This window comes from Pongo abelii, chromosome 4 (genome assembly GCF_028885655.2).
Source record: "Pongo abelii isolate AG06213 chromosome 4, NHGRI_mPonAbe1-v2.0_pri, whole genome shotgun sequence".
Lineage (NCBI taxonomy): Eukaryota > Metazoa > Chordata > Mammalia > Primates > Hominidae > Pongo > Pongo abelii.
Genome location: NC_071989.2, coordinates 141,557,173 through 141,570,852, shown reverse-complemented (window position 1 = coordinate 141,570,852; position 13,680 = coordinate 141,557,173). Strand labels below are relative to the sequence as shown.

Below are 13,680 nucleotides of genomic sequence, written 5' to 3'. Positions count from 1 at the left end.
TTTACTTGAACTATCCCAAGACCATAGGGTGAAAATGTACAGTTTGTTTTAAATAGCCAGTGTTATTGTGATTATAAAACCTGATTTAAAATAGTATAAAAAAATAAAACTGTAGACTAATCTCACTTATAAATACAGAGGCAGAATTCTGTTTTTAATTCTAACATACTATTAGAAATAGAGTCCAGGATGAAAACTCAAATTAAACATGTTTTGTGGGGTTGCGCTAGTTTGTGCTCGGGGTGTCTGACTCTGACTCATTTCCTAATTCTTATGGATTCCAAAGCTTTGAGGATATTTTTTAAGACATTCTGGCTTATGACCCTTAGTAGTACAAGGATTTGTCTGGCTTTGAATTTCATGGGCTCAGTGATTACAAAGAGATGCAAACTACCACTGTTTAAATAGTTTTACGGTGTTTCTAAAGATTTTATATTGAAACTTAATGTTTAGATTCACTGAGCTGCTAAAGAAAATAGAATACAAAGTTTTGTTTGGGAAAAGTTGACTTGTTAAATTCTTTTTAATTGAATTCAAATTAAAGCGCATTGAAATCACATGGCTTATGATTTTTTAAAATGAATAAATTGTGAAGAATTGATTTTGGTTACAGGAATGACTGGAATCCAAGAGATGACTTGGACCCATGTCCTTGTCTAACATACAAATCCAGGAATATTATGCAAGGATAATTTATTTTAAAAAGGGAGTTTCACAGGAGAGATGCATGTGTATAAACAAACACTACACACACACACACACACACACACACACACACACAAAGAAAAAGACATAGAATCCAGGAATGTGTCTAAATGCTCAAGCAGGGAACACATTTCCAGGATGCAATGATGGTTCACTGTCAGGAAATCAGTCAATATTATTCATAACACCAACAAATTGAAAGAGAAAACATGTAGGATGTTTTCAATAAATACTGAAAAGACATTTAATTAAATACAGCAGGCATTCTTAATAAAAAGCCTAAAAATAGGAATAGAAGGAAATTCTTTAGGTATAATAAAGACTACTTCTCCAAAACCAATAACCAATAGTTTACCTTTACCTAAATGACAAAACACTGAAAGCATAATACCAGGAATTACAGCATGATGCTTCCCTCCTCATAACCGGAAAGTCTAGGATATGCATTATCACAAAAAAAAAGTATGAAATCATTTGAATAAACCTACCTTCATCACTGTGGGCTAGGGTTAAAGAAACCATTGCTTACAAAAACTGCTCCTGGAAATTCAACTGGCATAGCCTTTGTGGTGAGCAATTGGGAAGTGTGAACCAAAAGCCTGGAAGATTAATTTTTTTTTTTTTTTGAGACAGAATCTCACTCTGCACCCAGACTGAAAGTGCAGTGGCACAATCTTGGCTCACTGCAACCTCCTCTTCCTGGATTCAAACAATTCTCGTGCCTCAGCCTCCTGAATAGCTGGGATTACAGGTACATGCCACTACACCCAGCTAATTTTTGTATTTTTTGTAGAGATGGGGTTTCACCATGTTGGCCAGGCTGGTCTCAAACTCCTGACCTCAAGTGATCTGCCCACCTCAGCTTCCCAAAGTACTGGGATTACAGGTGTGAGCCGCCATGCCTGGCCAGTGAAAGAGTAATTTTTGATCCAGCAACTTGACTTCTCAGAATTTTTTCCAAAGGCCATAATCATGGATGTGGACAAAAATTGAGCTATGACATTATTTTTAATCTCTCGCAAATACAATTTTGTATTTGCGAGAGATTAAAAATAATATCCTAAATATCCAACACGGAAGGATTTCTTGAACACACTTTGGGAAGACTACAGGAATGTGTTTGTACAAATGAGGCTCCCTCCACCAAAGCCCTCCTCAGCACCCAGGTTTGGAAGGTTTGGAAGGTTTGGCATCTTTTCCAATGCTGCCCTGCACTCTCTGGCCCACCCCCTTTCTCAGGCCAGCTTTTAGCTGCCTCCCAGCCTGTCCTCTGGATACCATGTTGTCCCGCCCCTCCACATGCCACTTCCCAGCTGGCTTCATACATCCCTCTGAGGGAGATGCCCAAGCCTTCCTGTCCCCACCCTGCCAACTGATGGGCATATCCTGAGATTCAGGCACATGCATGCATCTCCTGTACCAAGCCCATACAGCAGCAGATGTGAGGGGCTTGACAGTTATCTTTAGGGCACTGTGGGCCCAGCAGTGTGTTAGGACACAAGAAAAAGCTGAGGAGGAACTCGTGACTCAGAGAAACGAGGCTGACATGCCCACATCAGTTCAATGGCCTGTGGCACTGCGTTTTGATGAAGTAACCTCTGAATATAGGGTGTCAGAGCAGTGAAGCGTGAATGACACTGACCGATGACAGCCTGTAATTTTCCATCTCTACTATGAGCTAAAATGACAGGCCTGATACCAAGCAATGATTGCATGGCTTCTTGGAATTCCCTGGCATTTTCTTTTCAGACTCTCTAAGATCCAGTTTCCTAATGCTGATATTTTCTTAACACCCACTTCTATGAGTTTTTTTCCTATGAGCTTGCCATAGAAGTAATCATTTGGCCTCTTAAAAAAAAAAATCACAGAGAAATAACCTAATGCAACGTGAGGACTGCCTCAAGCCTGAAAATCATGGCTTGCATCACTCCAGCCCAGCACTCTGCCTGCTGACTGCAGAGGAAAGTAAGACGAAAAAAGACACAAGCCTCCAGCCTGCCTGAGGAGGCAGGCCAGGTGCTGTTTGTTTTGTCATAAAAGTAAAAGCCAGAAGGCAGCTCCATTCCTAAAAAGTAGAAGCATCCAGAGCTCTCAGCCATGGGAGTCACAAGCCCCCACCAGAGTCAGCTCTCTCCCTACAGGCCAAGCCTCAGGCTGCAGAAATCTAGACCCTCCTTTCTACACATATGGCCACAATATCATGATTAGAAAAAGTGTCTCACCTTCCCGTTCAGGGGCCCAGCATCTGCCTCCTCTCCTGCACAGAAGGTCTGGGCTTCTCGGGGCCTGTAAGTTGGCCAAGCCCCTCATCGGGCCACTGGTCTGCTGCTTTCTGGGCAGTGGCCTAGAACTTGAAGGCTGATGAGCATATGCAGAAGGCAGGAGGACACAGGCTGGCTGGCTTGGGCCTCACTGGCTGACAGAAGGGCTGCCCAGCCTGACCACAGGGTTTCATGGCAGGGACTCCAGACCACTCACTCATCCTATCTGACTTCACACACCACCTGGCTTCTGCTCGGAGCTGCCATTGTGCCTTCCCTGACATGAGTGCAGCTGGGACACACACCAGGGAAAGGTTCTTGTCTCCTGCCGAGTCCACAGGGGAGAAAGCGTTACCTCCAGGGAAACAGAGGCAGCCGTGCTCTGTCATCACCAATTTGTACAAGGCACAGGGCCTGATTGTTGACTTTCTACAGCAAGTCTCCTGTGTGAGATCAGGACCTCTTCCCACCATTCTAATTGCAAGACATCTAAACAGCCCAGCATCTCAGAGTGGCATCCCGTAGGATGTCTGCTTTCTCTCATCAATCCTGGAGTCGCACCTCAGAGAATGCCTGTGAGCAGCATCTGACAGAGACTACCAACAAACTGGCCTAGGCATCTGGCACCAGAGAAAAATGAATTCCCAGTAGACAGTTCCACCACTTGACATTTTCATGATTGAAAGCCCTCTCCCACTTTCCCTAGCATGGCTTCCATGTTGAGAAGGTAGGATTCCCCATTGCGAGAGGAGGTGGTCTCTGAGCAACTACAGTGATGTTTCCATTCTGGAGACTTCCCTTGGAAACCCCACCACCCCCCCCTCAGGTTCTCACTCTGCCATCATGGTGGCTGACAAAGTGCAGCAAGGCAGGCTTAACCATGGGGCAGAAGCAATTCGGGCAATCAGTCCTGTCCCACCACTTCCTCTTTCAGGAAGAATGAGTCCCTTCCTAGGATGTTCCTGAACTGCTCCCACTTTGCTCTTGCCTCTTCCCTGAGATTGACGTTTGTTAGTCATCTCTCTCCCAAGCACCCCTCTGCCAGGGTGACTCCACCTGAGCATACAGGTGTCTCCAGGATCAGCCCCCACCTGCATGGGCCCTCACTAGGATTCCCACTCTGTGTTGTAGGTGATCACAGAAGCCAGCGCCGGCCAGGGCCAGCACCTCATCCGCACACCCTTCGCAGGAGTGGATGATTTCTTCATTCCCCCAACAAACCTCATCATCAACCACATCAGGTGAGACTGGCCCATGATGCCTCTAAGGCACTCCCTGCTCCAGCTCAGCCCTGCAAGGGGCAGCTTTGCCCAGCATGGGACCTGCTCATTTCTCTGTCTCCTCCACTCCTCCTATGCTGGATTTGGACCCCATCATGAAGGAACAGAGAAGCTCCAGTAAAACAGACCCAGAGCCTAGTCCTCATTGCTTGGGGTCAGTAACTCTATTATACTGAAGGCACCCAGCTCCTAATGCCCTCAGTGGCCCAGAAAGGTCAGGAAGTCCCATCCTTAAGGTAAAGGCAGCAGAGGAAAGAAAGAAACAGTAGCGGTAAATTGAGCACCCTCTGCTTGCTAGACACAAAAATCTAGTCCAAGTGGTCTTAACCCCTATGTTACAGATGAGGATCAGAGAAGTTAAGACACTGACCAATGTCACACAGCTAGGAATTGGCAAAGTCAGACTAAATGTAAACCCAAGTCTTCTTTCAGTGCACCATTCTTCCACATTCCCATCTAACCACAGCCCATAATGCTTTAGGAACCCCCAGAGCGAGGAGCCCACAAAGAGACAAGGCTTCCTGATTGCCATGGTTTGCCACTACCTAAAACAACCACCCAACAATAAGAGCCATGGCCTCAACTGCAGACCTCGGCCCAGCATGGTCAGTCCCCATCCCTCTTCACTTCAGAGAGCCCCCAATATCTTCTGTAAACTTACCACTGCCAGACGACCAAGCCTGTCTCTAAGCCATCGAGACCCCAAATGTCTTGTAGCACTATTTATACCTTTCTATAATCCGCCATCAAGCACCTCTCTGCAGAAAGAAATGATTCGTTTTTGCAAGTTGATGCTGGAGATGCACCCATTCACCCTTACCCAAGGAAGAAAGCCACTTTATGAACCCTCCCACTGCAGAGAGAGCCTGTGCAAGAGCCTCTAAGAGTATATTAAATGGTGAAGCCCTCATAAAGCAGCTGTATTCAGCTGAGGGTCGGGCCCACTCAGAGGCTCTGCAGTTCCTGTGTGCGGCTTTTAACTTAAAGTTTCTTATAAGAGCAGAGTTTTCTTTCTTGCTATTTCCATGCTCCGGTTCTTTAAGGATGCTTTAAAGATATGCCTTGGAGGGAGTATTTTCCTCCACTCTGGGGTACAGTTTTTCTAGAGAAAATTACAGAAGAGAATCCAGTCTATTCCTGTAGGTGTACACAGCACCAAAAGGCCTCTGTGAGCAAGGGATTTAGGTACAGGCTCTCAAGATCAAAGGGAAGTCCTGTCTGGAGTCAGGCTTTTCCATACTCCCAACCAGCCTCCAAAGAGGAATTTTAGAAAATCCAGATGTGAGCAGCTTCCACCTACCTGAGTCCCTCTGCTAAAGTTCCATCTTAGATCAAATCCTCCCAGTAGCCCTAGGAAGGAGCTACCCTGGTTAGAGTCACTGAGGCTCAGAGAGGCAAGCAGCCTGCCCCAGGCTTTGCAGCTAGCAGGGCAGTGTGCCGGCACCAGGCCATCTAGCTCCGGAGGGAAAAGCTGTCCTCAACCCCAATGCCCAGGGTTCTTCCTACCCACATCACCAATGTGGCCAGAGAAGAGACTACCCCCGCATGTTTCCCTTCCAGGGGAAGAGGGTACTAACAGAACATCTGCACTTGTTCGGCTGCATCTGCATCCTCAAATTCTAACTTGCCAGTTAGTCTAGAAAACAGCGAGGATATAGAACTCATATCTTATCTTTGTAACAGGCAGAATCAGGGCAGGGATCTCTTGCCCTTTTCCTCCATGCTCACCATCCAGACACAGACTCGCCCCTTTCTAGCTGGCATGGGCCTCAGGGAAACAGATCATAAGCATTATAAACGGAGAAGCAGCTGAAGGGCCTCTCGCCTTCCTCCATAATCATTTCCAACGATGAGTGCATGTTACAAGAGCATAAATCCAGGAACATTTGTAACTCCACTGCGTTTGGATTGAGATCATAGATTATTTGTTTATGAAGACATCCCCTGCAAAATGACAGATCTTATTACTAGGCTATCAGATCACTGAAGGATTATAATAAAGGGAAAAGGCAGAGGATATAATTGTTTAAGACAAATGACAGATTCCCCACCCCTGGAGGTGACCTCTGACCTCAGTTCTTCCCCTCCCAGGTTTGGCTTCATCTTCAACAAGTCTGACCCTGCGGTCCACAAGGTGGACCTGGAAACAATGATGCCCCTCAAGACCATCGGCCTGCACCACCATGGCTGCATGCCCCAGGCCATGGCGCACACCCACCTGGGCGGCTACTTCTTCATCCAGTGCCGTCAGGACAGCCCCGCCTCTGCTGCCCGACAGCTGCTCATTGACAGTGTCACAGACTCTGTGATTGGCCCCAATGGTGATGTAACAGGCACCCCACACACATCCCCCGACGGGCGCTTCATAGTCAGTGGTGCAGCTGACAGCCCCTGGCTGCACGTGCAGGAGATCACAGTGCGGGGCGAGATCCAGACCCTGTATGACCTGCAAATAAACTCGGGCATCTCAGACTTGGCCTTCCAGCGCTCCTTCACTGAAAGCAATCAATACAACATCTATGCGGCTCTGCACATGGAGCCAGACCTGCTGTTCCTGGAGCTGTCCACGGGGAAGGTGGGCATGCTGAAGAACTTAAAGGAGCCACCCACAGGGCCAGCCCAGCCCTGGGGGGGTGCCCGCAGAATCATGAGGGACAGTGGGCTTTTTGGACAGTACCTCCTCACACCAGCCCGAGAGTCACTGTTCCTCATCAATGGGAGACAAAACACGCTGCGGTGTGAGGTGTCAGGTATAAAGGGGGGGACCACAGTGGTGTGGGTGGGTGAGGTATGAAGGACCCAGAGCAGAGCCCTGGGCCAAGGAGCACCCCCTAGTCCTGACACTGCAGCCCCAAGCAGGTGCGCTGTACATTTTTACAGACAAAAGCAAAAACCTGTACTCGCTTTGTGGTTCAACACTGGTCTCCTTGCAAGTTTCCTAGTATAAGGTATGCGCTGCTACCAAGATTGGGGTTTTTTTGTTAGGAAGTATGATTTATGCCTTGAGCTACAATGAGAACACATGCTGCTGTGTAAAGGGATCATTTCTGTGCCAAGCTGCACACTGCGTGACCTGGGGACATCATGGAACCAAGGGATCCTGCTCTCCAAGCAGACGCCTCTGTCAGTTGCCTTCACATAGTCATTGTCCCTTACCGCCAGACCCAGCCAGACTCTGCCCTGACAGAGTGGCCCGGAAGCAGAGGCCGACCAGGAGCAGGGGCCTCCCTCTCGAACTGAAAGCCCATCCGTCCTCGCGTGGGACCACATCTTCTCCCTCGCGGCTGCTTCTTGCTTTTCTTTCCATTTGACTTGCTGTAAGCCTGAGGGAGAGCCAACAAGACTTACTGCATCTTGGGGAATGGGGAAATCACTCACTTTATTTTGGAAATTTTTGATTAAAAAAATTTTTGTAATCTCAAATGCTAGTAAGCAAAAAGATGCTCTCCGAGGTCCAACTATATCCTTCCCTGCCTTAGGCCGAGTCTCGGGGGGGTCACAACCCCACATTCCACGGCCAGAAAGAACAATGGTCATCTAAGAATACCAGCCCTGTCAACTATTGCCACCCTGCTTCTCCAAGAGCAGACCAGGCCACCTCATCCGTAAGGACTCGGTTCTGTGTTAGGACCTCAAAAAACCAGAACAAGTTCTGTGTGCCTCCTTTTCAGCACTGAAGGGAGACATCTCATTAGTCAGATCTGGTACCCCAGATTCAGGGCAGACTGGGCTTGCCTGGCAAGGTATGGGTGGCCTCCAAGCTCAATGCAGAAACCACAAGGACACAAGTGGGGCCAGGTGAGTTCCTGAAGCTATACCTTTTCAAAACAGATGTTGTTTTCCTACCTGTGGCCCATCCACTCATCTCTGGTACCCCATTCCCGCATCAGCACTGCAGCGAGAACACATTTCAGCGAGGGTTTTCTTACCCACATTCCCCAATCAATACACACACACTGCAGAACCCAGAACAGAAGGCCACAGGCTGGCGCTACTGCATTCTCCTTACGTGTCTCAGGCTGTGGTGACTCTCATGTGGGCATCGAAGAAGTGCAACCCACACAGCCCTCTGGAGACCGCCTAGATCAGAGACTCAGCAAAAACAGGCTTGCCTTCCCTCTCCCGCATATGAGTGGAACTTACATGTGTCCTGGTTTGAATGATCATTTTGCAAGCCACATGGGTTGGGAGAGGTGGTCTCACCACAGACATCTTTGCTAATTTGGCCACCTTCACCTACTGACATGACCAGGATTTTCCTTTGCCATTGAGGAACGAACTCTTTCAAGGAGAGGAAACCCTAGACTCTGTGTCACTCTCAACACACACAGCTCCTTTCACTCCTGCCTGACTGCCCAAGCCACCTGCATCCCCTGCCCCAGATCTCATGAGATCAATCACTTGTATGTCTCATGTATCTTGGTCCACCAAACACCTGTTCCCTGTGACTCCTAGGGTTGTACCTAGACAGGTACATCTGTTTTTTATTTTAAAAGATGTGCTATGTAGATATAAGTTGAGGAAGCTCACCTCAAAAGCCTAGAATGCAGTTTCACAGTAGCTGGGATGCATGGATGACCCATCTCACCCCTTTTTTTTTCCTGCCTCAGTATCTTGATATGTTTACTCCCAATCTCCCATTTTTACCACTAAAATTCTCCAACTTTCATAAACTTCTTTTTTTGGAAAAATTTCAATTGTATCAGCCCCTGACAGAAAAAGGATCTCTGAGCCTAAAGGAGGAAAAGCCCCACCAACTACCAGACCAGAACACGAGCCCCTCTGGGCAGCAGGATTCCTAAGTCAAAGACCAGTTCGACCCAAACTGGTCTTTTAAAATAATCAGGAGTGACGGCACCTGTTCCCCCCCCCCACTGTCCCTTCCATCTTGGAGCGTGTCTAAAAAGCATAGCTGCCCTTCGCTGTCCTCAGAGTGCATTTCCTGGAGACGGCAGGCTTAGGTCTCACTGACAGCATGCCAGACACAACTGAATCGAAGCAGGCCTGAAGCCTAGGTCAGGGTTTCAGGAGTCCAGCCCCAGGAGGCAAAGTCACCAATGCAGGGAGGTAAATGCCTTTTAGCAGGAAAACCAATAGAGTTGGTTGGGTGGGGAGTCAGGGGCGGGAGGAGAAGGAGGAGGAGGAGGAAGGCCAGACTGGCCTGCCCTTTCTCCCATGCTTCACCCCAGAAGAGGTTCATGGGACACAGTTGGAAAGCCACTGGTAGGAAATGCCTCACTACAGGGGGGCCTCCTGTAGCAAGCCCAGCCGGTAATCCTCCTAATGAACCCACAAGATCAATTCACAACTGATATCTTAGCTATTAAAGAAGCACTGACTTTACCAAAAGAATCATCAAGAAAGCTATTTATATAAACTCCCTCAGTCATTTTGAAATAAAATTAATTTTACAAAAATTCAATAGTTTTTTTTTTCCCCAAAATGACAAATAATCTGCACCTGTGGTGACAGGAAGGCTTTGAAATAGAGGCCCTCTTTCTTCTGCTCCAGTGGGCAGAACCCTGCATAAAGGCTCTGGGTCCAAAAGCCCACCCAGGCAGCCTCAGACGGATGGCAGGAAGGGGGACTGTTGGCTTCTGGACGATGGCACGACCTGCCTGCATGAGGAGGGTTGATGAGCATCACACCCACAGCCAAAGCTATCATCCTAGCCTCACCAACACTGACCCAGCCCACCCTGCCTGGGGCTGGCCCAGGCTTATTTCTTCAGTCTCCAAGTCATTCGAGTGTCCCACTTTTCCCCAAGCTCCAGGAAGAAGCTAGAAGAGCCCTGTAAATCCTGGCTGGAGCCAACTACTAATACCAAACTTCAGGCACTTTGACCTAGAGATAGCATCACCAGAGACAGAAACTCAACCCCTACAATTCCCACCCCCAACCCAGACATCTCCCCATCTCCATCTGTCCAGACAAGGCTCCCCATTCCAGGTAGGCACTGGAAGCCAGCTTTCAACCCCAAATAAAGCAGAGAATGGCCTGCTGCCATAGAGATTGCAACTACTGAGTCTTCATTTAGGAAAGCAGCCAGGAGTTGGCTTTGTACGGCCACATCTTGTTTTCTGTTGACCAATAACCTGTGAACTAAAGAAGATTTCAGAACTGAGATGTGAAACAGATTCACTCTGGATATATTTTTCTACAAGGGGCTTAAAAAGTATAGTTGATTCATTTATCATGATGTGTTTCATTCCATTATTACAGACAACAAACCATCTTCACTAGCAAATCCCACAACTCTCTCTCCCACTCTTCAAACCTCCTTTTCAGAAGCAAGCCTCCAGGAGAGTTGACACTACCACTCCCAGCTCCTTCCTATGCATCCACCAATCTACCTCACACTCACCCCTACACCCAGCACCCCCAGAATGCTACTCCCCTCCACCCCCAGCCAGGAGGCCAGGCAGGTAACAAATAAGATTGAAGCACTGCCACCAAAGTCCTTGACAGCCTCCCCCACCCAGGACCCCAGGTTCCACTCCAAGTACAGTCAGAACCCATAGGGACACAGTCCCTTGCCGCCCAGAATCACACCCTCCAAACCTTCGCTTGCAGACCTTTGGAGTTAGATGACCAAGACTAGAGAGAGCTGGCTGGGAACCATCAGGGGAGTCAGGTGTTGTCCAGCAGGAATAGCGAGACCATGACATCTCAGCCAAGCATCATCTCTCAGAGGTCCCAAGCCCCTGCAGCCTCCCTCCAACTCCCTTTTTATTCTCCCCTCTTTCCTGTTCCATTCCTGTGTCTCAGGCCCCCTGCTCATGAGCCACTCCACAACAGCTCCTACCATTCAAGGAGCAACTGACCTGACCGCTACACCAGCCCCTACCCCATGGTCTTTGCCCGTGCCGCTTTCCTGCTTTGGGGTACAAGCCAGAAGTCATTCATAGGCCAGATACTACTATGTGCTCCCAAACTGGCATGTAGGCAAAGAAATTTTGTTCAAGAAAGTCACTAGCTGCCTTGGTTTCTCTCCAAAATTATAGAGATCATAAAACAGAGATGCTTAAAAATTCAAGGGAAAAAAAAAATACAGTGCCTATCTTCAGGGTGTGACTACAAGACCCCAAGTAGCCAGTGGAATGCAATCCACTCCCTGCTTTTATCTATACCAGGTTACCTGCTAAGTCACATGAGGATTTGAGCATCTTATTTGGGCCTGCATGCTTTAGGCAGCAGCCACACAGCAGACCCTGGGACACAAACAAGCATTGTCCTGTGCATCCACATCCTCCTTTGGAGCTGTGGGCAGCAAGTGGGGAAGGCTAATTTAACTAAATAACAATGTATGAAATTATGGAGAATAGAAGAGTGGGGATTATCCTCCAAAATTCACAGTGAGGCTTCTTTAGCCAGCACCAGAGTATTTAGCATGCACTTAAAAAAAAAAAAACCACACACACACAATTCATGCACGCTTCTTTCCAAGCTCATCTTTACATATATGGAACCAGCCCTTGCTCATGTGGCCACAGAGAACATGGGCCATGCCCTAGAGGGCTTTTGAGGGCTCAGCCAGCACTCCACAAAGCAATAACTATTGACTTACCCCTACACCAAGCTTGGCGACATGTGCTTGGCAGGATCAGAGATTGCTGCCCTTCAGAGGCACCCTCTTCAAGATCAGAGCTTTGTTTCTGAGTAAGAGCAACCAGTATTGGCTGGGTTGTGAGGCCCAAGAGCTCTAAATTGAGAAAATGCCCCAAATCTAAACCTTTATCCACTGCCCAGCATGACATCTGCCATAGGTTGAAGAGTTGTGGGTCCTGTGCTACTTGGGAGAGGTGAGAGAAACAGGTTTGCAAGCCGCATACCACAGACCCACAGTTCCCGACTCCCTCCCTGCCTGGCTCCCACGGCTGGCCGGCCCCCTCATCCTTCCTAGCCTGGCCCCGTGGCTTCCCACCTTTCCCCTGCTTCTCATGCTTCCCAAAGGCTGTGTGAGATTATCTCAAAGCAGAACTGGGCATGGAGTTTTGCTGGCGTGGTCACACACACCATTTCATGCTGTAGCGCAGCTGAGTGACCCTCAAGATGTGAAGCCACACACATCATTTGTCCTATTCGAGTCTCATGCTTCCCCACCTCAGAAAACTCTCAGATCTCTCATGTCAAGGCAGATTACATTATTTTGAACTGTTGTGTAGCCTCCAAAATATATTTTCTGTAATCACCTGTATTTCTCAAAAGGCTTCCTGTAATTATTATACATGTGAATTTTTCCTTATTTATAAAATATATATGAATTATTTTTAATACATCAACTTTAGCAGAAATTTGTACCAACACAGTAACCGTATGTGGCATTTGAAATAAGTTTGTGTTTACTTTGACCTATTACACAGTATTAAACACATGGTGTATTTACAGTACCACTTGGTATAACCATGACTCCAAATTATCATAAACTATTGTCATTGTAAATGCTCTTTTTCTGAGGATTTTACAATAAAACTTGAGAAAAGCTACCTTTTTCTGGTGCCAGTCTGTTTGCAGTTGTTAAAGTGAGAACTGATTAAGGCAAAGCCACTCTGCGTCCTTCTCCCACCTTTCCATCGTAATTGCAGGTTCATGCTGATCACAGTGCGATAGTCGTGCTCTGGCCCAGTCCAAAGAGTGGCTGGACAAAGGCAGGCACCTGGACCCAGAAGTCTCTCTTCTCCATGTGGAAGTTTCAGCTCCCAAAATGCACAACCACATCCGGTTCAAAACTGCCCACCATCTGCCCTGGCAGGCACTAAAAACTCACTACAGCCCCAGACATGAATCCATTACCCCGCCCACTCTTGGCTCTCATTGGGGCAGACTTTCTAACTGAGACATGGAAAGTGGGAAGTGCCCAGTAATCACCAGGCTACTAACGGGGAGCCAGCACTGTGCCAGGTATGAGCGACAGAGGGCTGAACAAAGGAGACCCAGCACCTGCCTTCAGCGAGCTTAAAGACGGCTATGCCATGACAGTATTAGGCAGGGCCCCTAGGGTGTGTGTGTATTATGTGAAGAAAGAGACAGAAAGAGAGATCTATTTTAAGGAATTGACTCATGTGACTATGGAAGCTGGTAAGGCCAAAATCGGCCTGGCAGGCAGCAGCTGGAGACCCAGAGAAGAGTTGGAGTTTGAGTCCAGAGGCCACCTGCTGGCAGAATCCCTTCCTTACCAGGAGGCCAGTCTTTTTCTATTATGGCCTTCAACTGATTGAATGGAGCTCACCTACATCACAGAGGGTAATCTGCTTTCCTCCAAGTCTACTGATTTAAGTGGTAATCTGAGCTGGGCGTGGTGGCTCATGACTATAATCCCAGCACTTTGAGAGGCCAAAGTAGGAGGATCGCTTGAGTCCAGGAGTTTGAGACCAGCCTGAGCAACATAGGGAGACTCCATCTCTACCAAAAAAAATAATAATAATTAATTAGCC

The 13,680-nt window shown here is 47.8% G+C and overlaps 1 protein-coding gene and 1 long non-coding RNA gene across 5 annotated transcripts in view; one reads left to right on the top strand and one right to left on the bottom strand.

Moving 5' to 3' along the window:
* Nucleotides 1–13,123, top strand: part of FSTL4 (follistatin like 4) — a 413,592-nt gene extending 400,469 nt beyond the window's left edge. The window contains exons 14-15 of one of the 2 annotated variants that reach the window (XM_054556514.2): nt 4,098–4,207; nt 6,338–13,123. In XM_054556514.2, coding sequence (XP_054412489.2) covers nt 4,098–4,207; nt 6,338–7,040 — 813 coding nt within the window. In that variant the 3' untranslated portion in view covers nt 7,041–13,123. The remainder of the gene's footprint in view (nt 1–4,097; nt 4,208–6,337) is intronic. The other variant, XM_024247171.3, reaches the window with a different exon arrangement.
* The window catches only part of LOC129059707 (uncharacterized), a 162,408-nt gene that overhangs the window by 73,785 nt on the left and 74,943 nt on the right, over nt 1–13,680 (bottom strand). The gene's annotated exons all lie outside the window — the stretch shown is intronic.